The sequence below is a fragment of the Diabrotica undecimpunctata genome, chromosome 8 (assembly GCF_040954645.1).
Source record: "Diabrotica undecimpunctata isolate CICGRU chromosome 8, icDiaUnde3, whole genome shotgun sequence".
Lineage (NCBI taxonomy): Eukaryota > Metazoa > Arthropoda > Insecta > Coleoptera > Chrysomelidae > Diabrotica > Diabrotica undecimpunctata.
This window is the reverse complement of record NC_092810.1, coordinates 134,165,171-134,192,928: the sequence shown is the minus strand read 5'-3', so window position 1 is coordinate 134,192,928 and position 27,758 is coordinate 134,165,171. Positions and strand designations below refer to the sequence as shown.

At 32.4% G+C, this 27,758-nt stretch overlaps 1 protein-coding gene across 1 annotated transcript; it reads left to right on the top strand.

Moving 5' to 3' along the window:
• The first annotated feature begins 904 nt into the window (after positions 1–904).
• LOC140449130 (venom carboxylesterase-6-like) lies at positions 905–26,804 on the top strand. Its single transcript, XM_072542275.1, has 10 exons — positions 905–913; positions 1,099–1,221; positions 11,106–11,234; positions 11,410–11,740; positions 14,084–14,280; positions 15,765–15,948; positions 16,097–16,263; positions 17,571–17,703; positions 21,558–21,678; positions 26,496–26,804. The coding sequence occupies exons 1-10, from the start codon at positions 905–907 to the stop codon at positions 26,680–26,682; spliced, it is 1,581 nt and encodes a 526-aa protein (XP_072398376.1). The 3' UTR covers positions 26,683–26,804.
• Positions 26,805–27,758: the final 954 nt, after the last annotated feature.

The window sequence follows — 27,758 nt, the reverse complement described above, 5'->3', positions numbered from 1 at the left end:
ATCTTGGAACCCTAAAAATTATCGTCGAATCTTGAAATCTAAATACATGATTAGTAACTATTATATTGTAGGTACTGCTTGACATGGCCATTACTCTTAAAATAACCCCTAAGGATTAGAAAAAGTGATTTTGCATTGTATATCTCCATGCCCTTAATCATTTATCGGCTCATTCATTTTGGGACAATAATTTATTCTAAAGATTCTAACTGACAATCGATCATATTTATTTAATGGCGCCTTCTTTTGAGATATTTTAGAGCTTTGTTAAGGTATGCTTTCGTAAGACATACATATTATGGTCTCCAGTATCAGTACTTTCTGATCTGGGACTACTTATTCAATACATTTGCTACTAAACTTTATACCGGAAGGCCATTCCCAATCCACCACTTAACTTGTGTTTCTTAACTCTTTTTTTCTTATTGTTCATGTACCATGTCCTTTCAGAACGTTGATTACCATCATAGCTATCTTAATTTTATTCACTGCCACCCTAATTAGCATGCTTGTATCAATACTATACTAAACTCGCAAGTTCTTTAACCATGAAGTCTTTCTTCGTCCTGGACTGCGTTTGCCTGCTATTTTCCTTGCATAATATTTTGTAGCAACCTGTATTTGGGACCTATCATTACATGTCCGAAGTACTCCAGCTTTCTCTTCTTGATTTTTGTAATCTCAGTAGTCTTGCTGATACGTTCTAGTATTCTGGACTTTTAAATCTTCTCTTTCCAAGAAACTTAAAATTCTTCTATAGCACCACATTTCGAAAGTATTAGGACGATTTAGATCATTTTTATTCATAGTCCAAGACTCGACACCATACAGTAAGATCGGGGACACGTAGCAGCAAAGTAGGCGGATCTCTTTTCTGCCATCACTAAATTTTTCGCCTTTCACTATGTACTCGGTGAATTCTTCATTTTGGACTCATAAACAAATTATCCACAAGACACGTTTTTGATATTACTGAAATCTAACCTTCCTATTTGTTTAAATCAATGGCAAGATTAGACTGCAAGTCCAAATAGCTAATCCTGCTATTCTTGTGCCTGTACCTATGTATACTTAAACTCAATTAACAAATTATTTTAGTGTATTGAAGTGGATACAGAAGAAGGAAGAATTTTAGGGCGCACATACTTAACCGCGTATGGAAATAATATATGCTATGCATTTCAAGGAATACCCTTTGCAGAATCACCTGAACGATTTGAGGTAAGAACAAATGTGAAACATCAAGGTTATTAACAACATATTTATAGTTATGTACTTAACGACATAATATATACTTTGAACAGTTACATTTACGTGTTTTACTGTTAAATTATTATCACATACATTGCAGACAGACATATTCATAAGCAAGATTTGTGTGATCCATTTGGAGTTTATTAATCTTTTCGTAATTTGAAATAAGGTCCTATTCCGAGTTTAATTGGACATAGTTTTAAATGTAATATTTCCACTCGTCTGTTATGAACTTACCACTTAAATTTTATGTAAACTTTAAAGCCATTATTCACCACCATTTACCATCATTTTACTCATATAAACTTTTCGAGACAAAAATCTGCTTCTTCATTACCCACACTGCTATGATAGGGTAATACAACCCACACGAACTAAATTTCTATATTATATTTAGTATTATTAAATAGGTAAAAGAAATAAAATAAGACTTACAATCAATTTAATTTTACTAGCAAAACGACCGGTTTCGCTTTCTATACTTTGCAAAGCATCTTCAGGTCAAACGGTACAAAATAAATTAAATGCTGAAATTATAAAAAGCCCATATTTATTAGCAAAAACGTTCTGTGATGTACCCGAAAGGGCATTTTTTAAATATATGTGCCTTTTATAAAAGATTTTTTTAAATGAAAGCTTTTATGATTCATGGTATGCAGCCAACTACAGGAATTGCACTTTCCTTGTAGTTTTTAAAGAGGAGAAATAAACATAAGTAGCAACATACAGAGAATAAAATAAACAAAACTTTGTAAGAAGATAAGGAACAGTATTAAAGAAGACATAAGAAAATACAATGAAAGACTGGTAGAAAATGCAATCGAGAACAGAAAAATCTATAAGAAAACAAGACAAGCAATAATCATTGGGAACAAGCCAATCGTTGCTCTAACAAACGAAAACACTTCATCACACACACATCATCATCATCATCACTGGCTCGACAAACCTTTTTGGGCGTTGGCCTGTTCCAGGATTCTTCTCCATTCTGATCTATTTCGTGCTTCTTTTCTCCAGATTTTATTTTTTAGGTTGTTATATCATTTTCTATTTGTTCTAAGTATCTCAGCTTCGGTCTTTCTCTTGTTCTTTTTCCTACTGGCATCTGTTTGAATATTTTGTTTGGTATTTCGGCTTCTTCCATTCTTTCTACATGTCCTATCCAACGCAGCAGTCCTATTTTAATGGATGTTATAATATCCGGATCCTGGTATATTTTGTATAGTTCAGAGTTGTATCTTCTTCGCTATATTCCGTTTTCTTTTGTGCCCTTATATATCTGTCGCAAGATTTTTCTTTCGAAGGTGGCTAACAACGTTTCCTCTCTTTTAGTGAGTGTCCAGGTTTCTGAGCCGTATGTGAGTACCGGTCTTTTTAGGGTTTTATACATTTGGCATTTTGTTTTTCTTGCGACGTTATCTGACCTTAGTTGCCGAATTAAGCCATGGTAACATTTATTTGTAATAAATATTCGCCTCTTCATATCCTCCGCAACGTTATTATTAGACGTGACTAGGGATCCCAAGTATATAAAGTTTTTTACCCCTCAATGTTGTATTCTCCTATTGTTATATTTTGTGGCTGCCTTATTTCTGCATATTTACTTACCTGCATTTATTTTGTTTTGGTCTGATTGATTTTAAGATCACTATTTTGTGCAGCTCGTTCTATTTGGTTGTATGCCTCTATCATTGCTCTTCTTGATCTTGCGATTATGTCAACGTCATCTGCAAATGCTAGTATTTGCACGCTTTTAATAATGATTGTTCCTCGTGTATTGACTGTTGTGTCCCTCAGTATTTTCTCGAGTACGATGTTGAATATCGAATTCAACATCGATAGCATAACAGTGGAATTGCTTAAATGCGATGGAAAAAACCTGGAAAACCTTAGCAGGCATATTTACGAACTGTCAGATTAATATGTATACCAGACCACTAAAATATAGCAAAGATAATTCTCATTCATAAGAAAGGTAGCAAAGAGGATATCAAAAACTAAGGACCTATAAGTCTACTACCAATCATATACAAGATATCCAAAAAGATCATCAACAAGCAACAATCATTAACAAGAGAGCAAGCTGGCTTCAGAAGTGAATTCAGTAACCTGGATCATATTTATAAGCTTTGATAACTAATAAGTGGAGCTAAAAATTATAAAATACCGCTAGCGTTAACATTCATAGATTTCGAGAAGTCTTTCGATTCTATCAGGCAGTAGAAGAAGCTTTGATCAACCAAACCATTGACAAACCGTACATAGAGACTGGCAAATATATACAGACAAGCAAAAGCTAGGGTAAAAATGTATAAAAACGGCTGCGCAACTTGGACATTAAAGAAAGAGACAATAGCCAAACTCAAAGTAACTCAAAGGTCAATGGAGAGATGTTAAGTATAACAAAGAGAGATCAAAGAAGAATATAATGGATCGGAAAAAATACCACAGTCACTGATGTAATCCACAGAATTTAACCTTTAAAATGGCAGTGGGCCGGAAGATTTACCGAGAAGAACTGACAATAGATGGTCCACAAGAATCACACTGTGGTTTCCAAGAGGCGTCAAGAGACCAAGAAGACGTTCAAATTTAAGATGGGACTATGACATAAGAAAACAAGCGGGTAAAACATGGCACAGAAAAGAGAATTTTAGACGATTATAGGCAGAAATAAAGAATGACTATGTAAGGGAGCCTGCACCATAATCGGTATAATATGCTGAGAATGATGATAGTAATAAAAATAAAAATAATGAAAAGGATTTATGAATTACCAAGAGTATAGTGTAATTAACTCAATCTGTAAAATGTACGGAAAGATAACTAAAAATCTACGTTTTTCTACATTAATTTAATAATAAAATTTTCCAATTGACGTGTTATTTTTTTAATATTGCCAAATAGATATGTTTACCATTGTCTTTGTGGTACACAACATTGTGTTACAAATATTTTTCTGTGCCTACTGTTTACAATTTACTGATTATTTAAATAATATAAACACATCAACAATGTGTAGGGAGAATTCTAAAAATTTTAAATAACAAAGTTGTTTATAGGAACGTCAAAAAACTGTCACAGTGTTTAGAAGTTTCTCTTAACAATTTAAATATTTAAACGATTATTTCTTCAGTTCTGAACATGTAAATAGTGAATAATATTAAAATCAAAATTCTGTTCGAGTCTAATCTAAAATAGCTCGCAAAGAAGTTAATTGTATAGTGGTTTAATAACTTAGTGAGAAAAGTAATTAAGTATAAAAGTGAAAGTGATTTGTATACTGAATATTGGAATCGTGAGTAGATAAAATATACTTTTTTCATCTATTTGGATTTATATATTTAAGTAAACAACTGCAATTAGTTATAAGTATTATCCAATTTACATGAACTGGTATCACAACGAAAGCTCTAAAACAGCACCAGTTTTAGTCGGATTTTAAAATCCATTTAAAAGATGTCATCTTCCAATCAGCTACCACAAAATGCATCATACTCAAAAGCAGTTAGTCAACCACGTAGTATATTAATTCCAAGCAGAGATCAAGCTATTTTATTTAACACTCTAGAGAATTGTACAATTAATGACTATCTTGAAGGATTGAGTCAGCATATAGAACCGAAAAATATAATTTTCACATCCCGTATATCAAACGGTAGAATATGCATATATCTATTATACAAAACCCTAGTAGATAAATTCATAGCAGAAACAAAGAAGATAATAGTAAATGGAAATATACTAGAAGCGAGAAGATTAATAACTCCATCAGTCCGCTTAATTATGTCCAATGTATGTCCAAGCATACCTTCTAACATAATAATGGACGAATTAATAAAACTAGGTTTAAATCCTCTCTCAGACATATCATATCTACGGATAGGAGCAACCAATCCTGCCTTTAGTCATATTCTAAGCTTCCGAAGACAAATTTCGTTTCACCTTTTCCAGACAACTTTGTACTACCTGAATCTTTTATTATCGAGTTGGAACAAACATCATACCGCATATTTATAGCCCAAAACGAAAATTGTTTCAAATGCAAATTAACTGGACACCAGGCAGCTAATTGTCCAAATATTTCACCTTCTAACCATCCTCACAATGATAGTGCAATGCAAACAGAAATAAGACAAAATTCATCAATAAATCATACTCAACCAGATAATCTACAAAATACTCCCGCAATCTCAAATAACACTCCCTCCACACTTACTACGTCTTTTCCAACCACATTACAAACAGTAGCAATCCCAAATTTGTCAATAAATCAAACCCAACAGTGCTCACTACAAAATACATCTATACATTTGACACCTTCTTCAGTTAACACTACAATCGCAACACCTACATCGTCTGAGTCATCCTCTAATACCCAAAAACATAAATCAACCTTACCCGAAACAAGTCAACACTTACCTCCAAATAAAAATACACATTTGAATTCTTACGAACCCCAAGTAACTTCGAATAAAGCAACCGGAAAAAGAACCCTAGAAGATGCAATCACGCCACCCTCCGAAGAAAACTTTGAAAAACCTAAGCTTCAATTAAAGAAAAAAACCAAAACTAATGACAAAAACTTCAGAAATGATATACCAAATCTCCAAACATTATTGGAACCAGTTAGAGAATATGTAGAAAGGGAAAAGCAATTGTTAAGCTTCGATCAAGTAGTGGATCTATTCCAAAATATACAAGGATCAAAAGACATAATCAGCGTAACAAAATTGTACTCAGAAGACTCTTATGCACTTATAAAGTTTCTATCGGAATTACATCCACACTACATCGACACATCGACAGAAGAATGAAAACCAAAAGCACCAAATTAATACGAAAACTTGGCAAACACATAGGTTTTCTCTCTGCAGTGAATACTTCATTGTCAGAAGAAGATTCCGACTCATCGATAATTCCTTTAAAGAATAATTACATTCACTTCTCTGCTTCAATGGAACTTAAATGGGTTTTACACCCATTTTGAAAAACTAAAACATATTATCTCTGAAACACACCCATCTATTATCTGTCTACAGGAAACAAATTTCAAAAATTCAAACCATGTATATAACTTTCGTAATTATTCATGTTTTTATAATAACAGATTAAACCAAAACATTGCCAGTGGAGGAGTAGCAATTTACGTGGATGAAAAATTCATGAGCACACAGTTACCAGTGACTTCAAATAACATTGAATTAATAACTATTGCAATAAATATACCTCAAAAGATTTATATATGTAATATGTATATCCCACCAAATCAAACCATATCCCAAGAAGATTTAACAGCTGTTTTGGAACAAATTCCTTCACCTAGAATTATCGTTGGAGATCTTAACTGCCACAATCCGATGTGGGGTTCCATAAAACTCAACCCAAAAGGACGAATTATAGAAGATATTATAACATCCCAAAATCTGAATCTACTTAACGACGGAAGACCAACCAGATTCAACATACATAATGGCACATCATCGGCAATTGATATTTCTCTGTGTGACCCTGTTCTGTCCACTATGTTACCATGGGACGTTCTACCCTACTTATATGGTAGTGACCACTACCCCATTATAATTTCTTTAACTCATCAAAAAACCACAAATATCGAATCGCCTATCTCAAAATGGAATATTAAAAATGCTGATTTTAACTAATTTTACCAAACAGATCGAACAGGATATTAACCAAACCAACTTTACATCATCAAATGACATTGACAAGTTTTTAAGTACATTTTTACAAACCATCACAGCAGCCGCAGAGACGTATGTAAGAAAAACAAACATTTTAAAGAAACATAAACCTCTTCCGTGGTGGACATCTGTATGCAGCCAAGCTACAAGAGCGTATAAGAAATCTTTCAATAAAGTAAAGCATCATAAAACAGACGAAAACATAACGGATTACAAAAAACGAAGAGCTGAGGCAAGATACATTCTAAAAAAGAATAGAAAAGAATCCTGGAGAAAATTCATCTCATCTTTAAATACCTCTTCAAGCACAAGTACAGTTTGTAGAAACTTAAGGAAAATCTCTGGCAAAAGCCAACCATATAAGATTCCTTTTCTAGCAAAAAATAACAAAATAATTAGTGATAGAAAAGAAATCGTCGATGTGTTAGCAGACCAATACGAATTAAATTCCAGTGACGAAAATTACACTGATAATTTTAAAATACATAAAAACAACGTGGAAAAAACGTATTGGGATTAGACGGACATGAGATTCACAACCTTAACGTTCCTTTTTCCCTCATAGAACTTACTGAAGCCTTAAACTCTTCCAAAGATTCAAGCCCAGGTCCAGACGGTATCCCCTTAGCATTTCTACTACATCTACCAGATAATGGAAAATATTTATTACTAGACCTTTATAATTTTATCTGGAGTAACCAGGTTTTCCCCTCAACTTGGTCCGAAGAAATAATACTACCACTTCTTAAACCTGAGAAATCCCGGACATCACCTGAGTCATATCGACCAATATCTTTAACCAATATTATATGTAAAGTGTTAAAGAAAATGGTAAATAAAAGGCTGAGATGGTATTTAGAACAACAAAAACTCCTTATTCCACAACAAAACGGATTTGGGCAAAATAGATCCACTATAGATAACCTAATAGACTTAGAGTCAGGAACACATGAAGCATTTGCAAATAAGCAAGATTGTATTGCAGTTTTTTTTGATATTAATAAAGCTTATGATACTGTCTGGCGATACAATATCATATAAAAATTGCATAATTGGAATATCAAAGGCAATATGTTATTTATTTCCAATTTTTTTCATTCTCGCAGCTTCATAGTTCGATCAGACAACGTTAACTCAGATAAAAAAGTTCAAAAGAACGGAGTACCACAAGGATCAGTTATAAGCTCAACCCTTTTTCTAATAGCCATAAACGACATACTTCAACAATTCTCACCGATTGTTAAAGGAAGATTATACGCTGATGACTTAGTTTTATTCGCCAAAGGAAAAAACTCTACATCTATTCAAAAACATTTACAACAAACAATTAATCAGTTAGAATCATGGTCTAGGACTATCGGATTACAATTTTCACCAACAAAACTAAATGTATTTTATTCACACGAAAAAATAACACTCTAACTCCACATCTCAAGCTATATAATCAAACCCTTAGTTTTACAAATAATATCAGATTTTTAGGTATGGTTTTCGACCAAAAGCTCACCTGGAAAAAACATACAGAAGAACTTAAAAATCATGCCAAGCAGGACTAAATTTTATGAAAACTATTTCCAGCAAAAACTGGGGAGCAGATCAAAATACACTATTACATGTATATAAATCTTTAATTAGATCCAAACTCGACTATGGTGCGATAGTTTATTCATCAAGTAAAATATCAGTATTGAAAACATTAGAAACTGTTCAAAACACAGCTCTAAGAATAGCTACAGGTGCGTTTCGAACGACACCAGTTGAAAGTTTACAATGCTTAACAGGAGAACCACCACTAAGTTTACGATGCAAATACCTTTCTCTCTTATATGCTTCTAAAATAGCTAGTAATAAAGAACACCCTACTTACACCAATACGTTCACAGATCGATTTCAAGACACTTTCTCTACAACAAGATTAGATCCACCATTTTACGAAAGAGTTAGAAGAAACCTTCATGACCTACATCTTAAATTTCCTGAAATTCTCCCAACAAATTTCCTGACTTCTCCACCTTGGTTAATACCAATTCCCAAAGTTAATACTAACCTTAGTATATATACAAAACGTGAGACTATAACAGACCTGATCAAACAATCATTCTTACAGAAATGGAAACTTATAAAAATCACTATAAGATATACACTAACGCATCCAAATCTTAAGACGGTGTTGGTGCAGCAATCCTTACACCCAATACTTCTTCCTAAAGTTCCATCTCCTATCGGAGGTTGGATATCATAACGGCTATGGTCACTTTGTTAGCTGCTGCTCTGAAAAGTTGTAGTGAACTACAGTTAAACCATTCTCTAAGGTACACCCAATACATCCTTAAAATTTAAATTCAAGCCCATTACTTCGTCATATACTGCGGAGTTGTTTGCAATATTACAAGCACTTATCCACATAAAAGAGTCGAAACAGTCCCCGTCTCTCATAATAACCGATTCAATAAGCTCACTTCACACTATCAAACGTTTATATACCAATAATCCAATTGGAAACAAGGAAATGAAGAAGCAGATGAACTAGCACGCTTAGCATCCTTCAGCCAGGACTCCATTCTTATTAATGAGGTTTCTTCAGATGACTTTAAGTCAGAAATAAAACATAAAGTGTTAAGTGCGTGGCAAAATAAGTGGAGTGCATCACAAAATAAACTCAAGGAAATCAAACAATTAGTGAAACCGTGGCTCCAACCAACAGCGAATAGACAGGACCAAGTGAGAATAACACGTTTGCGACTAGGACATAGTAACTTTACACATAAACACCTCTTTACGCGAACTGTGCCGCCAATGTGTGAAAATTGTCAAGTAACACTCTCCGTGAAGCATATACTAACTCAGTGCAAAACATATGAAGCAGCAAGAAAGAAGCACACTATACCATATAATATAAAGGAAGCCCTAGGAAAAAACATTAAAAACACAATAAGTTATCTTAAAGACTCAGGACTGTATCAATTATTGTAATTTTTTTAAAACTTTACCTGTATTATATATTTAGGTCGCTAATAACCCTGGTGGTTACAGCGTAAATAAATAAAAAAAAAAGTTGTTTAGAAAATTTTTATGATTAGGTAATCTTTTTTTTTAATTATCTAGTGATTTATATTTAAAAACAGCTCAAATAAAATAATTACATTAATAACAATGAAAAGAAATTAATTATACAATTTTAGAGATTGTAATAAAAAAAGACACTCAAATTTAACATAAACGTTTAATACATATATCATCCATTTCACTATTCATTACACGCCTGCGTGTTTTTGTACATACTTATATTTAACTAATTTTGCTTAATTGCTGTATGCATATATTATGTATACATTAAATCAAACTCATTACGATTTCTTCTTTTGCTTTCGCCAAACTACCTCTTTATTATTATTTTGGGATAAACTAGATATAACAATGCAATTGATAAAGAGATTTTAAGTCCAATAATTGGCAATGATGGTGAAGATAACTAATAGATGAGATAGACTCGTACAATTTCTAGAGAACAACCTTTTAATAGCCAATACCTTTTTTAAACAACATCCCAGAAGGTACATTCATAAAACTCATCTGAATATAGAGAATAAAAAAAGCCAGGAATCAAATTGACTTCACGTATGTAAAATCCATAAAAACTTACCCTGAAGCAGAAATGTATAGCGAACACAATCCAATTGTACCGAAGTTTAGGCTCAAAAGATCGAGAAAGAAATAAAAACGATAGTGAACTCAATACGAAATGGAAAAATTGAAAAAAAAAAAAAAATTAATTGCTTTAAAAATAAAAACATCAAAGATATCGCATTTATGAAGACCTAACGAATAGGAGAAAAGCAAAAAATTCCCACTGCTTAATTTCTGAGGGGCAATGGCCATTGTTGGTTATCAGGGAGCACAAGTCTGTCTACCACTTTGAAATTTGCCATTTAGTGTATGTGAAGTAGATTAGTATTTGCTCTGTCTACGATCATTATTTTTATTTTTCCGGTGTTGATGTAAACTCCGAATTTTTGCTTATCTGACTTAGTTGTTCAGTGATGGTAATCATTTCGACTTCATTCGCTGCTGGTATAAGTGGATCATCATGGATTTTTCGGCTTCCTTTAGTAACTAACACAAACTAATTATTTATTTTTCTATTTTTAGCCACCAGTTCCAAAAGCAATTTGGAGTGATACTTTAAATTGTACTTACGATAGATCTTCCTGTGTCCAAGGTACTACTTCAGTTACTGGTTCGGAAGATTGTTTGTATTTATCTGTTTTTTCTGGAGATGTAAGTATTGATTGCTATTATACTACTAAGTTATTGAGAAAAATTATAAGTAGAATACTTACAAAGTTGAAATAGTTACTATAGTACTATTTTTACTGGGAAATGAGGTAACGATGTTGTACCTAATATATGGTTTACAATTTAAACGACTAATATTAAACATTACTGTTTTTAGTTAACAGGCAATGCTCCAGTATTTTTTTGGATCCACGGTGGGGCATTTATTGCTGGAAGTATCTCTTTTGATTCGTCTAGACCAGATCATTTTATTAATCAAAATGTAGTTGTAGTAACAGCACAATACAGATTAGGAATTTTTGGCTTTATGAGCACTGGGGATCTAGCCTGCCCAGGAAATCTTGGACTAAAGGATCAAGTGATGGCACTAGATTGGACCAGACGAAATATCCAACATTTCGGAGGTAATCCAAACGACATTACAATAGGCGGCCTAAGTGCTGGTGCTGGATCCGTTGGTTATCATCTACTTTCTCCAAAATCAAAAGGTGAGTCTGTTGTTCTGTATAAGGCAGTACCCGCAAAACAAGACATAAACTTATCTTATTTATCTTATAATAATCTTATTTCCACAATTCTCAAATTTCCGTAAAACGAAACAAACATTTTATAACGGTAGAAATAATTATCCGTTGTGTAAAGTTGTCCGTTGTGTAGAGTTATCGATTAATTAATTAAAATAAAAAAGAGGTTTCTATAAATTAGGTTCTTAATTTAAGGTAAGCTTCAATTACTAACACAACTAGCTCAGTTTACTTTAGGATTTTTCGTCAAATTTTTCGTCAATAGGACTGCATCAATCTCTAGTTGGTTCAAAAAAATTTTAACTCCATGACTTTCGCAAAAGGTTGACAATGGCAAATTATCTTACAGGTCTTGTAGCTCCAGATTTTCCACAATTTCTTCTCTTTTTTATAAAACCGCACCGGATAATTGGAGTTTATTTCGAATGTCACCAAAATGCCGCTATTGCCTCACGTATGTATATATTCTGTAAGATATCCTGACAGGACACATTATGGCAAAGAAATATTTAAAAGAAAGGCAAGAAGATTAAGAGAAACTGGTAGTTTTCATCGTCCTTGTTTTAAACGACGTAGTAGAGGTATGACCGAAGATAATTCAATCAATGTTCTTGCTTTAATTCAACAGAATCCACATATAGTGTAGTCGGCAAATCTCTATAGAATTAATCATACCCAAAACTACTGTTCTAAGGATTTTAAAACATCACAGGTTGGTTTTTCATATATTATAAAGTAAACGTTTAGGTCAGAAACTTGGAATTCCCTTTAAACTTTAGATTTAACTGTTATTTTAATATTCCGATAAAAACGGCAACACGGCGCTTTTATTCTTTTATCCGTTTCTTAAAAATACTTATGCACGATTTATCTTGTGAAACAATTGTGGATTTTCACCAATATTTGTTGTTCTGTTTTTTAGACTGCATCCTTATCATGTAGTTCTCCACCAAGCTTTACATGAGAGAGATTTTGATGCAATTGGATGTTAGGTCTGCTAAAAGAACAACCGCATATTATGTCAAAGATTTTGTGGACAGACGAGGCTACGTTTAATAGTGCGGGTGGTGTTAATCTGCATAATATGCATTATTGGGCTGAAGAAAATCCGCACTGGATACATGAGGTGCAGGATCAAGGTAGACGGAGTTTTATGTTTGGTGTGGTATAGTTGATGTAAAGATCGTAGGTCCACATTTCTTTGATAGAACTTTAAATAGCAAAACATATTTGGATTTTCTGGAAAACCAGTTGCTTGTTTTATTTGAAGATATTTCCTTACAAACAAGAAGATATATGATATTACAACATGACGAGTGTCCTGCGCACTTTTCCAGACGAGTTCGAGATTATTTGTATGCAAGTTTTCCAAATAAATGGATTGGAAGGGGAAGTATATTTTCATGCCCAGCTAGATCTCCAAACTTGACATGTCTGGAATTTTATCTGTGGGGAAGATTGAAGGACTTAGTGTACCAAACTCGACCAACCACGCAAGACGACATGAAGCAGCGCATTATAAACGCAATAAATAGTATATCAACAGCTGAGATTGAAGCAGCTGTTATGTCTACGTGCGAAAGATTACATCTTTGTGTGGACAACGATGGAAAACAATTTAAACATTTAATTAGACATTAAGTTTTAATGATCGAGATATTTGTATGATCTTTCAAATATTAAATTTTAAGTTATAATAAAGGGTGAGTCAATACTATACTTACTTATGTTTATGCGTTTTTATTCATATCTCGAGTTCGACAAAAGCTATCAACATGCGGTTTGCGCCATTTTGTTACGAATTTAATCCAGTTAATTTACAATAAATAGATCTTTCCATTAAACATTTTAAAGAAAAACAAATTTTAATTTTTTCTATTCGAAAGTACCCTCTAGCCATGACAATTAAAACTAAATGCAATTGTTTTATAGTAGATGTAAATTAAATCATTCACACTCTTTCTAATGACACTAATTTCGTTAAAATCGGTTGATCCAAACCAAAGTTATAGGTATTTATTAACAAATAATTTTCCACTCTCCCCCACCCTTTGTTTGAAAAAATAAAAAAAAGTACTTGAACAACTTTATGCGGAATTTAGGCCTCTTTCTAGTTTACTTATTTACCACTTGGTATAATTGGTCATATTTCACAAAAAACTGGTTTTCAAATTTTTCTTCACAGGTTACGCCCCCAAGCGGTTAGTCCAGAAACTTGAAAGTTATAATATGAATAGTTTCTGATATATAGCCGAGAGATCGGCTTATTGGACCACCCGGTACATACTTTGCCTTTATGTTTTTTAGATAAATTTCAAAAAGCAATCATGAACAGTGGCAATTCTGAATGTCTATGGTCATACAATAGAAATGCAGTGCTAACAGCGTTTAAAACTGGTGAAACTTTTTTAATTTTTACTTCCGACTCTAAGCAACTTGTATCTGGTTTAAAGAATGTCGACTATAAAGATCTACAAATGAATTCAATTGCCGTGGCTTCTTTGGTAAGTAATTTTTATATATTTTTCTTTCAATATATTAGACGAGGGCGGATCTGTTTTGAGGTGGATGTGAAAGGTAGCATTCGGATTTTTGTAGAAAAAGTTGTGGGGTTGAAAGGCACCAAGGAGATGTAATGTCTATCAACATTATCTTAAAGCTGGATTCGGTTCCCAGATCGATATCTAGGCTGAAGAAGATTCTGAGGACCATCTTTCACTTTCTGAGTTATCTAAAATAAACAAAGACTTTCCGACAGATTTATTATCTTACGAAAATTAATAGAACCTTGTTGACACAAAATCCTGATATAAGTATTCAAGAGTGTGTACGAGAGTTTCATATGAACCAGGCTGTTGCAATATTATCAGATATGTACATATATATATATATATATATATATATATATATATATATATATATATATATATATATATATTTACTTATTTTTAAAATTTTTAAGTTTACACATTTATTTTTTCCCTTCAACGGACACTATTCGGAACGACTACTGTTCGTTCATGTTAGAGTTCACTGCATATTGTAATATTGTTGGAATCCATACCTCAATACGAGTTCAATCATATTTAATACTTGATATTTTTTATCTTGTAACGAAGGTCTTAACCAAATAAAACTTTTCAGTGCCAAGTAGTTTTGAAGTAATTCAATAAATACATAATGCTGTGAGTTTAAAAATAATTCATGAATGCAACAAAAGTTAGAAGTTTATTGAAAAGTTTTGAAAAATAAATTGTATTAATAACTAAATCTGACAGTTGTTTTATATGTTTTAAAAGGTCTACAATAAAGGTGGTTTTTGATCAAAAAGAGCGAATTACTGTTTTATTGATGAGGGGCTACGGAGATGGAAAAATATCTTATAGTGAAGTAGCCAACTTGTTCATGGTACTTTTCCAAACCATTCTTCTACCAATAAGGCGACAGTAAAAAAAATTTAAAGCGCTTTAAGGTAACTGGGCGAGTAAAGATAGCATTCGAACAGGAATACCAGTTGACCAAAAACTGGTCTACCTGTTGCGGCATGCAATGAAATGCCACGAAATATTGCGGCGACTAGCTCCAGTTGTATTTTTAAAATTGTTTTTAATTTTTAAGCTAAATTGAAAATAAATAAACACTTCTAATAATTGTCTAGTATAATCAGTATTTCAAGATTTAAAATAATATAATTTCCATTTTCAAATTACTAATAGGTTAAAATATATTAGAATCATACTGTGAATGTTAAAAGTTACTTTCTCTTGATGTATTTTTACTCGAATATGTGCACTTCGCCCTGTTGCCCTGGCATAACAGTTACTGAGAGTCTATAAAGTTACAGCCACTCTTTAGAATCACGTAGGCATATCTAACATCGTTGCCAAATATAATGCCTAGAAGAAAGAGCTACTGCGCCGACTTAGTCTTGCGGCAACAAGCCCCGGTCTTCCTTAATATAAAATTTATAAGTACGTTTATTTTATAGATTACGGTACAAAATATATTGGTTGGTATTCTATTTGGAGGAGTCCAAGAAGTTGACCATAAGGATGCCTTTTACACAGGAGAAGCGGATAAACAATTTCGTACCGGAGATTTTAATCAAGTTCCAATATTAACAGGAATGACAAATAATGAATTAGGAGCATACCAGAATCCTGAAAATATTGGTAACTATATATTGTTTGTATACTTTTCATCGTTCAACAAACACTATTTTTTATTTTTCTTGTCGTTGGAGATATCCATTTCTTAATAATTTAATTATTTAACCAAAAAAAAAAAATTTAAAATTTCACTTTAAGTTGTCTGTTTTAGCTGTTACTGAAGCCGTATTAGCCAATCTTGATTTAAAGCCTTGGAATTTAGCCCCCGCAAGTATATATCTTAGTGACTTTACAAGAGCTCTAGCATCAGCTAAAATTAAAGCTAAATTTTTTAATGTATTTTTGCCCATGTCTACGCAAGTACCACAAGCAGTAAAGGTAAAAGATAAATTGTCACGTTTTAATTATTTATTGAATAGTAATCTATGCAAATACGAATAACAGCAACATGAAGGAATGGAAATGAATAGACAGTTAAATAGTCGAGCATTTTCCAAATTGGTGTCAAACTTTGTGTCTGAACTCAGGAAAAATAATGATGAGAATTAATATTCAACGAGCAATAGCTGCTTCAAACATGTCCACAATATTTAAAAAATTTACTAAACATACATCAAGAGGAAGAACATGAAGATGATTATATATATATATATATATATATATATATATATATATATATATATATATATATATTATGGAAAAGATTAAATCTTTTAGCAAAAGCTGCTATCGCTTTGTTGAATTAAATGGCCAAATATATGGCCTAGGAGGACAAATTCGTTAAACTTCTTGTGTTCGAATCGGTATCAAAAAAGTGTTATGAATCATTTCGGCCTATCCCAGCCTCATCAGACACTTGGGCTGATACAAATTCAAACTCGAAAAGTACAATAGATGTCTCCTAAATCTTCTGCTTCAGGAAGTAGTCTAGTTTTCTGAACTTGCATTCCCACCATAGCCTTAAATCGGGAAAAAGCTTTGTCCACCTTGCCTTTTCGCCCATTCTCTCTGCCACCTCACTATCGTTCTCTCTCTCTCATTCTCATCTATATTTTCATCCATCCTCCTTGCATACACCCTCGCTAGCTCTTTGCACAACAAAACGATCGGTATCACCGCTCCAATGACATACAGAGCCTTATATCAAGGCCCGAGGATTAGAAGACCCAGATTAAAGCAAAAATCTGAATTTGGTTTTGAAAATTAGGTTACGGATTTTAATATCAGATGTCGCTATTTGCGTCCATACGAAGCCATGTTAGAGTTTCTTTTTAAAACAGAAGAGATTTATTTTCACGTTCAGAGCGACTGTGAATAGGCTTTCTGAAGAGCCCTTTTGGGGCGAAATACGTATAAGCGGATACACAGACGCACTGTAGGTGAAATCAAATCTTAACTGTCTTTTTCCTTTTATTCCGATATACTCTGTACGAGTATTAGAAACCAATTCGCTAAGTATATTTGCTTAGTTAAGGAGATATGTTGTGGAATGCAATTTTTAGATTCCCCATGTCTCTAATAAACTTTTTATCAACGTCTGTTTTGCTTTGCAATCCTTAGAAGGCACAGATTAATGGAAAAATCTGAATTTGGTTTCGAAAATTAGTTTACGGATTTTATTATATTATACTTACTATTATTTTATTGGTATGTATAATTTCTATTTCTTGTTTACATATTTTTAGTTTTTCAACGTCGATTTATTTGGTAAAGCCACTGATCGCCTAGTACGAAATGTAAATCCATTTGTAAATTGTTATTATTATTCATTTAATTACGAGGGGACTTTAGGAGGAGTAACAACGAGATATAGTAATGGTACGTATATCTTATAAATAAAAAAGCAAAAGAAATTTAAGCTTAATCTTTTTTGCTCGATTTGTCCTTTCAACAAAATCATATTGTCAATGAGAGTTAACCCTCAACTGGTGATGTGATATAATCTTAACATAAATGGTGACGTGCGGTTTAACAGTACCTCAACCTTTTAAAATCACAAAAAACCAATGAAAACGTTAGCTTTGTCATAAAAGAAATAAAAAAAAGTTTTAATAGGATTTTATTAAAAAAATTAAAATAGTATTTTAAAATCATTTTAATTTTAAAAATATAACAGTTTTTCTAGTTATAGGGGAAAAATGGTCAATAAATTTGCACTCAATAGATTATTTACAAAAATCGTTTTTCCACATTATCTTCTTTTATTATCTGCAACAGGAATCGTCACTACTGGGATTCGTTCTTGTAAAATTGAACTAATTATTGATCTTAACTCTCTCGGCAAATGATATTTGGTCAATCGTCTCTTGTCTGCGGCGTTATTAGATCAGAACCTAATTCTTTAATGAATAGAAATGTGGAACGGTTATTCTGGTTTATACCAGTGCATAACACACATTTTATGAGTTTCTTCTTCTCATTGCGCCGTCTCCTTTCTAAGGTTGGCGATCCAAATGGCAATTGTAGTTTTGGAAACTGCTGCGCGAAAGATTTCTGCGGATGAGCGGTCGAACCATCTCCACAGGTCTTTTGGCCACATCTGGCGTCTTCCTATTGATCTTTTGCCATGAACTTTTCCTTTCAGTATAACTTGAAGTAATTCGTATCTTTCGCCTCTCAAAACATGACCCAAGTATTGCATTTTCCTGCCTTTGATTGTTGTTTGTAATTCTTTTTGTTTACACATGCGACAAAGTACCTCGACATTAGTAACTCTTTGTACTCATGGAATTCTCAGCATTCCTCTGTATATATACATCTCAAAGGCATCTATTCTTTTTTCTATTTCAGAGTCCATTGTCCAACTTTCACAGTCATACAGTAAGACAGAAAAAACGTAACATCTGATCATTCGGATTCTAAGATGCAAACTAAGGTCTGATCTTGTCAAAAATGTTTTCATACTCATAAATGCTTTCGATGCTTGTTCGATTCTTGATAGAATTTCTTTTTCTGGATTACACTGACTATTGATATTTGCTCCCAAATATTTTATGGAATTTACTTGTTCTATTATTTGACCCTTGGCATACACATGTATGATCATGAGCATTAAAACATTTTTTAAAAGATCAGACCTTAGTCTACAGCTTAGAATCCGAATGATCAGATGTTACGTTTTTTCTGTCTTACTGTATGGCTGTGAAAGTTGGACAATGGACTCTGAAATAGAAAAAAGAATAGATGCCTTTGAGATGTATATATACAGACGAATGTTGAGGATTCCATGGGTACAAAGAGTTACTAATGTCGAGGTACTTTGTCGCATGTGTAAACAAAAAGAATTACAAACAACAATCAAAGGCAGGAAAATGCAATTTTCCCACAGATGAAACCTTAGAGTCTCAATAGCGTCTCGCGTGCTTTGAATACTTGCGCATTTATGAAACTTGCTGAGTGACACCTGGGCAGGTACCAGGTGAGAAAGGTAACTAAAAATAAGAGCTATTTAACTTAAATTTACATAACTGATTTTTATACATATTTTGTAGAATATTATTTTAAAAATACTGTAATAAGTGTCAGACACTTGTCATGGACCAGAACTTTTGTCAGACGCTTTAAAGCTGCACTAAAATTAAATGAACTTTACTTACTTTTACATGTCTGATTTTTAAATATGTTATTAATGGTACTATATTAAAGTTATATTTAATCAGTCAGACAAATTAAAATGACCAAACATCCCTCAAACACAAAAATTAGTTAACTAGAGGTATGAGCGCGAGAATGCTGTGCGCATGAGCCTCAGAGTAAACAATCAAATTCATTAAGAATACTTACTGTTTTCGATCCGATTAAATATTTTTGCATCTCTATTTTAATATGATGAACTCTATCATTAAGATAAATATTAAAGTAAATTAATGTATTGATATTTATGATAATTAATTAATCCGGAGCACTTTGGTTTCATAAGAAATTATATTTACTTTATTGTAAAAAAGATACTAGTTAGGATAATTAAAAAAAAAAATAATTTTTGTAAAAATTCTTCAACTGGAATTGATTGAAACAAACATTTTTCTATATTTTAATCATCATATTCATTGTCGCAATTATTACAATTTTCATCATTCAACCAATCATGATGCTGCTCATCCGAGTCATCATCTTCATCATTATCAGTTATGTTGTTGCTGGCTGGTTGTTCTGCAAAAAATAGTTCAAAGAATTAAAAAGCAGAAAATCACAAACATAACAAATTCTAAACCTGAAATCAAAGTATAATACCTGAAGTTTGAAGGAATTCACTGTTTGCTGGTAATTGGTCACCATCAAACAAATGAAAGTGATATTAGTTTTCTTCTAATCTCTACCCATTGTGTTCAGGAGTTAAAATGGTCGGTTGTTTTGCATTTGCATTATTCCATATGCTAAAAATGTAATTAGCACGGCGGAATTGTTGGAATAACTCACTTTAGCATGGTGGTAAACTGCTAGCATCAAAATTTTTAAAATTTTTGCGATCGAATTCTTCGTTAATATTAGATACGCTGTAATTATTTAAAAACAATTGAAGCCGGGCAGCATTAATGTTGCACGTATCAGGAAAACTATAAATTTCGCAGATAAATTTTTGGATTATTTTGAAAATATCTTTTTGGGTAGCTTCATCGGTAAACAACTCTGATTCTCCAAACTGCATGAAAGCTCGCTGATATTCATGTTTCTTCATTAATATATTGAATGGTCTTTGTTTACCCTTTTTAAAAAAAGGCGGGATTAAAGTCACATCCAGTTAGAGCGTGAAATCCTGGCAAACTTCTACATAAAGATGGTCCCAAGTACTCGTAAACTTTTGTCAAATTAATGTATCTCTGGTTATTTCCGGTGCCTGCGTTTAACCATACATTCGAATCATCATTTTTTAAATTATGCATATATCGTTACATAATTATCGCAATGTCTCACTCACTCTGAAATGCAAGAACAGCACTCTCGCGCTCATACTTCTGGTTAACTATTTTTTGTGTTTGAGGGATATTTGGTCATTCTAATTGGTCTGACTGATTAAATATAACTTTATTATAGTTCCATTAATAACATATTTAAAAATCAGACATGTAAAAGTAAGTAAAGTTTATTTAATTTTAGTGGAGCTTTAAGCGTCTGACAAAAGTTCTGGTCCATGACAAGTGTCTGACACTTATTACAGTATTTTCAAAATAATATTCTACAAAATATGTATAAAAATCAGTTATGTAAATTTAAGTTAAATAGCTTTTATTTTTAGTTACCTTTCTCATCTGGTACCTGCCCAGGTGTCACTCAGCAAGTTTCATAAATGCGCAAGTATTCAAAGCACGCGAGACGCTATTGAGACTCTAAGATTTCATCTGTGTGAAAATAAGTTATGTCTGATCGCTCTGGGATCTTACTCTATCTGGTTAAACACTCCACCTACTTTGACCCTAACTTCATGTTCTTTACGGTGGTTTTAGATTAGGCTTATTTTTTAAGGAAGACATTATCCGCCTTACAGTTTCAACTATGTAGGTTACTATGAATCAATCAGAATTGATTTTTTCAACAGGATATCTACACAGTGTAAACAATGTGACACGTGTTTTAAAATTATGGAACGATTTTTCAATATTTATTTGTTGGGATATTACACAATATAGGTAATAGTACAACATATTTTTATAGTACATCATTATTTTTTTTAGGAGCCCAGCATGGAGAAGATTTGCCATATCTGTTTATCACGAATAATATAACTCCTACTTATAACGACCTGATAATAGTTCAACGTATGACCACAATGTGGTCAAATTTTATTAAAAGTGGGTAAGTTGTTATTTTAAAAAATAAATCTCCCATTTGGGACTATTTTTCGAATTTCTTATTAAGATTAATATACAGTAAAGGGCAATCCATGATTTTTTAATAAGAATAGAGCGCTGAGTGCAGTTTTGACGGAATGCAAGATTTATGTAATCAAAATCCACATTTCATTAGTAAATCGGCAAAACTGCAGGTATAGGAGTGAAGAGAATCCCCTTAAAAAGGGGATATATATATATATATATATATATATATATATATATTATATATATATATATACATATATGTATATATATATATATATTATATATATATATATATATATATATATATATATATATATATATATATATATATATATATATATATATATATATATAAAACACAGTTTATTAGGGCTGCAGTCAGTAGGTTTGGCCGGGATGTTATAGAAACACTCTTTTGACTTTTGGTCGAGCTTTCGGAATTCTTTTATTCCTTCTTCAAGACACTGTAATTAGAAGAAAGTGTAAATATTTACAACATATCTCAAATTGTCATTACAACTTACTAGTCGTTGAGATTATTTTTCTAAAGCTACGACACTCAACATTAAAAACACACATATAAAATATAACATTTAAAATAATGGACAGTATACATTTTAAAATTTAGTTGGAAAGTTAAAATTTTGTTAGTGAAATTTTTTCATGGTGTGTTTTGACTGGTCCATAGAGAACAGAAAAAAAAACAAAAATAGTGTAATTAAAAAGTAATTAGTGTAATTAATTTTTAGTAACCGTTTCATTAACTTTTATTCTCAACATCCATCTAAGATGAAAACAAATTTGGTTTTGGCCCTTAAAACTAGGGTTATCAACTTATCACACATCGAGTTCAGGGACAAGGGACTAAAAAAGTTGAGATCTATACTACAAGAGAACTCCTATCCTACAGGGCTTTTGAGTAAACTCATTTTTGGTTCCCCTTTTCCATTGCAATTTTCTGACAACCAAAATTTTCATAATAATGAGGTGAATGAGGTCCGACAACTGACACAGACATTGACACAGAACACATCAGAGCTACCACAATCTAAAATAACGTATGGTTGCCTACCCTATATTCCAGTTCTCACACCTAAGCTATTGAACATTTTCAAAAATGTTAGTGGCTTAAAAATTGCAACTAAGAATGTGAAAACGGTATCGAAGTTGTACACAAAGACAAAGGATCCTTTCACAATACAGGAGTCATCGAATGTTGTTTATTCTATACCGTGTGTCAACTGTAAAAACGTGTATATCGGAGAATCATCTCGTAATTTTCACAATAGAGTAATATCACATCGCAGCGACATAAAAACCAAAAAGATAAACGCATGTGCGCTCACAGAACATGCATTAACTTTAAAACGTGAATTTAATTTCGAGGATTCCTGTATTCTAGCTAAAGAAAAAAAACCATTCAAAACGTGTTTTCTTGGAAATGTGTTTCATAAAATCTAATACGTCTTGTATAAATAAAAAGTCAGACATACATAAATTGAGCAACATTTATTGTTACTTACTGACAAAACATCAAAAATAAAATAAAGATTTACTTTTACATATACACACCGTAATACACCAGCATACAAAACATGTTGCATACTATCAAGACAGGTTTAAGATACTACTTCCAGATACTGCTTACTAATAGCAGGAACTCCTAATTACTTTTTTAATCACACTATTTTTGTTTTTTTTTCTGTTCTCTATGGATCAGTCAAAACACACCATGAAAAGATGTCACTAACAAAATTTTAACTTTCCAACTAAATTTTAAAATGTATATTGTACATTATTTTAAATGTTATATTTTATATGTGTGTTTTTAATGTTGAGTGTCGTAGCTTTGCAAAAATAATCTCAACGACTAGTAAGTTGTACTTCCACTTCCACTCGAACATCGACAAGAAGCAGACCATCCAGAGAGACTTGAAAATGGCAAGTGAGATCTTGCCGAAACGTCGTCAAAATGGTTTTTATCAAAACCAACAACATTTAACGCGGAGTCAAACCCGGAATACCATTGATATAACATACAGCTCCCGCGGAAATATCAAAACTAACATATATATATATATATATATATATATATATATATATATATATATATATATATATATATATATGGCGTCTCGCAAAACAGAAAACAAAATAGGTATATCCTACGGAAGGCAACCGTATATACGTATTTCTGACTATTGGTTGTCTTCAATACGGTATAGCCAAGTTCGAAAAGTAGCACTTAACTTGTGGACGGATCACTACAGGAGCAAAGCAACCAATTTGTGACATTAGAGTCAGAAGACCCTGATGGTTTCCAGGGCAACAACTAACAATAACTACGGAGGAAGCTACAACTACTCGAGGAAAGGAATACCAAGCGTTAAAACGTTTAAAACAAAATAGAAAAGGTTAATGGTCCTAAAACTAAGATTATTCTTTATATATACAAATCTTATTTTTATCTTATTTTTAATAAAGTAAAGAAAAGAGATCTTATTTTTAATAAATAAATTATCGGTAATTTAAAAAAAATTGCAAAATTCCAATACAATTTTTAATTCCCAACAACTTTTCATATTACAATTTTCGATATTATAAAATATAAAGGTACTTTACTTTTGAGTGATACTTATATTTTTTGACACACCTTGTAGAGGATAGATAAAATGTAAGATCTGATGGTTTCTTCTTAGGTTTTAGATTATGCAGAACTTTTTATGAAGTATAACTTTTTTTCGTAAAATTAAGAATAAAAAAGTGTCCCATATGCGGCCAACTTAAGTAGACACGCTGTATATATAGCATCATTATCATCTTTGATTAATTAAGATTAATTTATTATAAAAATTAATAATAAACTAAACAGGTTTGAACGTCGATTATCATTGCGCCAAGCTTTGGAAAAATGGGAGATGTTTTTAAAAATATCCCAATCCATTTAAAAAGAAAAGCTTTTAACCAATATGTTTTACCAGTCCTCACATACGAAGCAAAAACGTCAACAGAAACCTTAACTTAACTCTTATAGAAACATCAGCGGAAAGATTGAGACCACCAACATGAAGTGAAGATATCAATTCTAAGAATAAGATTGAGAAATAAACTAGGGGAAGTTCGCTAGTCATACTCAACAAAAGAAACAACAACAATATATCTTGGTTCAGATAATAAATAAAAGAGAAATGTAAAGGGAAACGAAAGGCCTACACGAAGTACCAAATATTAAATACTCCAGAATCCCGAGAGACCTATAGAAGAATACGAAATGAAATAAAGCAGTTGGTAAGAAGAACAAAAAATGAACACTGGGAACAGTTTAAAAAAAGGATGAAAAGCGACTTTTAAGGCACACAAAAACAAATATAGAGATTTATAAGAAACCAATAGAAAGTAAATGGTAATCGAAAACATCTACTTATATAATCGAATACAGGCAAAGATAAATGGAAAACTAACACAGTGTATACCAGTACAAAGCGGAGTCAGACAGGATCACTCGGTAAGCCCACTTCTCTTTAATATAATAATGGACGAAATAATACAAGCAGTACGTAAAGGTCATGGTTACAGAATGGGGAACAAATAAATCCAAATATTATGTTATGTAGACGACACCGCATTAATCGTCGAGACACAAGACGAGCTCCAAAGATTAACACATATCTTCAAAACAACAGCCAAGAAATACAATATGATAATATCAGCAGAAAAAAACCAAATGTATGACAACATCTAAATACCCACTACGATGTAAAATCGAAATTAATGGGAAAATAATAAAGCAGAAAGCAAGGTTTAGATATCTGTGAATAGATATAACTAGTTACGCAGATGTTGAAGAAGAAGTACGACAACAAAGCTTAAAAGCAAGTAAAGTGACGAGATCTCTTACTGACATAATCTGGAAGAACAAACACCTACGACAAGACACAAAAACAAGAATCTATAAAGCAGCAATTAGACCTATATTAACTTACACGACGGAGACAAGACCTGACACCGACGAATACCAGGGAAAAGTCTGTTGGATAGGGAGAGAAGCGAAAAAATAAGAAAAACATGCAATGTAGAAGACATAAATAGATGGCTGACAAAACGGAAACAGAAGTGGAACAAACACATTATTAGAATAGCAGAGGATAGAATAGTACGAATAGCACGAGATAAGTCACCAAATGGACGAAGAAGTATTGGCAAACCAAGAAAAAGATGGTGTGATAATTTAAACAATTTATGAGGCTAATATTGAAGAGAAACGGGCTTTAAAGCATACATACAAGAAGGAAGAAGAAGAAGAAGAAGAAAAAGTTCACTAGACGAACAATAGTGGAAGACATCATCAAATGTATTATAAGGCAGAAATGAAGATGGGCAGAATATGAAGCAATACATAAAAATTGCTCGACTTGAGACTACGTGTAGACAAGCAAAACAGAAGAAGATCCCCCAATGCGATGAATCAACGACCTCAAAATAATTAAGACCAATTAGATAGCAATAGACTAATTGAAGGTGCAGAACAAAAATAGATAGAAATATCTAGAGGAGTACTATGTTCAATAATGGACAAATCAGATGCTTATCGATGACGATATGATATAGGTATCCGTATGCTATTGGTAATTTTTTATTGGACTCAATTTGTTTTGATTTTTGGTTTTCTCTACTTCTATTTTGTCTTATTTTCTATGTTCTGTTGAATATGGACGCATTTCACAACTTTCTTTTAATACATAGATAAGCTTTATGAGTGTTGTTCATGATATTTATAAATATGTTTTTTTTCAGAGATCCTACACCTGACCCAGTTTCTGACCTTTTGCCAGTCAAATGGTTGCCTTCATCCCTTTGTGATCCTCCGCTTTTAATGAAGATCGATTTAGACATGGGATACATTGCACAGCCATATTTCAACTATTATTCGTTTTATAGAAGCCAAATATTTTCACTTGGACCATATTATACTACCTACTGAATTAACCACTGTGTAAAACTAAAAAATAATTTTTAACAAATTTACAAAAAGAAAATATATTTAAAGTTGCTTATGTTTTTTTATATGATAGCCAAATAAAATTGAATAAATCATTTTTTAAGTTTTTAACAGCTTCCCCTAATTCTGTATTTGTGTGTTTTTTTAATGTCTCTCATAATTTAGGAAGATAAACACTTTTATAAGCTTTAATAAAATAAAAGGTAGATATCGAGCACAGTTTTTTATTAAATCTTGTCCAAGTACTTTCGCTCTCGGAGCATCTTCAGGGGTATTTCGTAAAAATTCTAGGGTATTTAGCACTTTTATGAATGTCCTTAATAATAAATAATACATTTACATAACAATATACAATGGACAAATAGTTTAAAAAAATTTTAAACTTGAAGAAGCTACATAGTGGGTAACATCAGGAGAGAGCATTCTATCTCCATTTAACAGCTAATGATAGTTGGAATGTAAACGAGACAGGGACTGAGACTGTCCAGAAACCGATAAAAATCATAGCGAAGAAAGGCGAGAAAAGAGTTGTGTGATGTTACTTCAGCTGAGAGGGGGACCAATGTTACTATGGTTTTTGCTATTAATGCAGATGGTAACTCAGTTCCTTCCATGTTCGTTTTTCCACTTAAGCTTCACAAGAAGCAATTTGTACGTGATGGGCCAGTAGGTTATTGCGGCTACTAGAACGGCCATACTCTAATCTTTACAAATTACTAGAATTTATTTCCTTCATTATTGAATGTTTACTTTACTAAGGAAAAACTCACTGGATATATGCTCTCTACATAACCATTATGTAATAGACATTTTTCTTCTTAGAGTGCCGTCTCCCTACGGAATCATAATGGCTATTTTTATTTTTAAACTTGCTGCTCTAAACAAATCAATCGATTTGCATTGATACCAATCACGTAGATTCTTCAACCATGAGTTCTGCCTTCGGCCAACAGATCTTCCTTGAATCTTTCCCTGTATGATGAGTCTCAAAATTTCATATTTTGGTCCCCTCATCACGTGGCCTAGGTATTCCAGTTTTCTGGTTTGTATAGTGATGA

Coding starts and splice junctions, on each gene's coding strand:
- LOC140449130 (XM_072542275.1), top strand. Junction 11,741..14,083: donor ACTTTCTCCAAAATCAAAAG/GTGAGTCTGTTG, acceptor TATGTTTTTTAG/ATAAATTTCAAAAAGCAATC. Junction 14,281..15,764: donor CAATTGCCGTGGCTTCTTTG/GTAAGTAATTTT, acceptor TTTATTTTATAG/ATTACGGTACAAAATATATT.